Raw genomic sequence first — 2,723 nt, 5'->3', positions numbered from 1 at the left:
ACTTTCCTCTTTGATAAAGCTTATAGTTAGGGCTGGCTCAGATGAGTCCTGAACCATCCCTTAGTTATGCTGCTATAGGCCTAGACTGCCGGGGGATTTCCCATGATGCACTGAGCTTCGCTCTCCTCCTCTTTCTCTCCCTCTGTATGCAACCTCATCCCATTAATGCATGTTACCAAATTCCTCCCTCCCTCTTTATGGCTCACTTTCTCTCGCTCTCTCTCTCTCTCACCCACCCACCCCCAACCAGTCGAGGCATTCTGGCCGCCCACCCTGAACCATGGCTTTAACCTTTAACACTTGAGAAAACTAAAGTCAAATTTAATGCTTTTTAAGACTTTATAAGACCTCAACAAATATAAATTTAAGGCACAGGTCTCGTTGAAACAGAAAGGGTCCAAATAGTGTAGAAGGTGGAAGTAATAAGAAAGCACTAAAAATAACCATTAAGGAAAAAATAAATGAAGGCTTGAAGGAAATGTGAAAAAAATTGAATTAATGGGATGAGATGGATGATGTTGATTTGAAGGAGGGGTATCTCTTCAGAAATGAAAACCAGTGAAATTAAGAACTTTTGTGACTCCACAAGGGCTTTTCTTTTCTTTTATCATCTCTACTATGCAGCATCACTCTATCCCCTCCTCTCTCCTCATCAGCACAACTCCTCCTCTCTAGCCAATCATTTTTGTTTCCATTCTTCTCTGTTCCTCGTCTTGTTGACTGCAGCACATTGTTTCTCTATATGTCTCCAGTAGATCCTTTCACTCCAGGTTATCTGACAGGAGAAACAGGGCAAAGATTTGATTAACATATTGTAGTACTAGTTCTTTTTTTGTGTACAAATGGTTGTTGCTCTGATATGGAATAAATATAGTCCCAAATGTATTGTAGCTTTGTGAAAAAGTTTGAACTCGTGAAAATGTTTTGTAGCTGTGTGAAAAAGTTTTGTACTCGTGAAAATGTTTTGAACTCGTGAAAATGTTTTGAACTCGTGAAAATGTTTTGTAGCTGTGTGAAAAAGTTTTGTATTCGTGAAAATGTTTTGTAGCTGTGTGGGAAAGTTTTGTACTCGTGAAAATGTTTTGTAGTTGTGTGGGAAAGTTTTGAACTCGTGAAAATGTTTTGTAGCTGTGTTAAAAAGTTTTGTACTCGTGAAAATGTTTTGTAGCTGTGTGGGAAAGTTTTGTACTCGTGAAAATGTTTTGTAGCTGTGTGGGAAAGTTTTGTACTCGTGAAAATGTTTTGTAGCTGTGTGGGAAAGTTTTGAACTCATGAAAATGTTTTGTAGCTGTGTGGGAAAGTTTTGTACTCGTGAAAATGTTTTGTAGCTGTGTGGAAAATGTTTGAATGTGTATCTGAATATCAGAAAAATCCGAAGTTTACATGTACGGCTCGATTCTACAGTTACAAAACAAACCTACAGTTACAAAACAAATCTACATTTACAAATACTTTTGTCCCACATTTGACACGTTCTACTGGATAGCCAATGGGAATGCTCGGGTTAACATGTCATTTGACTATCCAATCAGGAATCTCAGTTCACCATCCAATCACGGATCCAGGAAGGCAGACCTTTCTTGCCGACAGGAAGTGCCCCGTGAAGTAACTTTTACTCACGGTCAAACCAGTGAACTGTACCTGTAAACTTTGGATTTTTCTGATATTCAGATACACATTAAAACATTTTCCACACAGGTACAAAGCATTTTCACAAGTACAAAACTTTTTCACATCGCTACAAAACTTTTTCACGAGTACAAAACTTTCCCACACAACTACAAAACATTTTCACGAGTACAAAACTTTTTCACACAGCTACAATACATTTGGGACTATATTTATTCCATACTCCACCACTTTTAGTTATAGGCATGAAACACAGTTTGCTGTCCAAGAGTCAAAATCAATGAGTGTTGCTAAAATATAGCGACATAAGCCCAAACATGGTAAGTGCACTTTTCACTTTGCACTTATCTGTCTTTGAAGGGAAACAGAGCCCAGATGTGTCTTGGTTGGCTTTTAAACAAAGGACTAAACGAATCACATTTCACACACAGTTCAGATTCACATTCAGCACTATGAATATTCTCCACAAGGGGGAACCGTTTGTTGGCTGTCAGGCAAATCTGACTCATACCAACCTGCAAACCAGGGCTGATTATCTTTGGAAATTTTTAAATACAAGAGGCAATAGGAAAGCTTAGTTTACATACCGTTCTCAATACAGTCCTTGATAAACAGTTCTCAAATGCAATCCTAGACAAATTAATTTGCAGAGTTTTTGTCAACTTTAGTCCTTAAAAACAGACAAAGTTATTATTGTAGGGGATTTTAATATTCATGTGGATGAATGACAGCTTCAGTATTGCATTTATCTCTCTGTTAGATTCCATTGGCTTCTCTCAGAGTCGACTCACTGTTTTAATCACACCCTTGACCTTGTTTTGGTATATGGTATTTTAATTGAACATTTAATAGTGTTCCCACAAAGACGGTTAGCTCCGTGGTATAATACTGAAACTCTCAAATTAAAGCAAATATCGCAGAAACTTGAGAGGAATTGGCGTTCCACCAAACTGGAAATTTTTCGTTTAATTTGGCAAGATAGTCTTAAAACTTCGTCCTCCGTAATGCCAGAGCAGCGTACTACTCGTCATTAATAGAGGAAAATAGGAACAACCTCAGGTTTCTTTTCAGCACTGTAGCCAGGCTGACAGAGA

General features: G+C 38.1%; 1 protein-coding gene across 1 annotated transcript in view; it reads right to left on the bottom strand.

The window, feature by feature from the left end:
* Positions 1–589: 589 nt before the first annotated feature.
* trappc14 (trafficking protein particle complex subunit 14) overlaps positions 590–2,723 on the bottom strand; it is a 46,511-nt gene continuing 44,377 nt past the window's right edge. Inside the window, exon 11 of the mRNA XM_046065291.1 lies at positions 590–775. Coding sequence (XP_045921247.1) covers positions 772–775 — 4 coding nt within the window. The 3' untranslated portion in view covers positions 590–771. The remainder of the gene's footprint in view (positions 776–2,723) is intronic.

This window comes from Micropterus dolomieu, linkage group LG12 (assembly GCF_021292245.1).
Source record: "Micropterus dolomieu isolate WLL.071019.BEF.003 ecotype Adirondacks linkage group LG12, ASM2129224v1, whole genome shotgun sequence".
In the NCBI taxonomy this organism is placed as follows: Eukaryota; Metazoa; Chordata; class Actinopteri; order Centrarchiformes; family Centrarchidae; genus Micropterus; species Micropterus dolomieu.
Note: the sequence above shows the minus strand (reverse complement) of the source record. Positions and strands in the feature narration are given on the sequence as shown.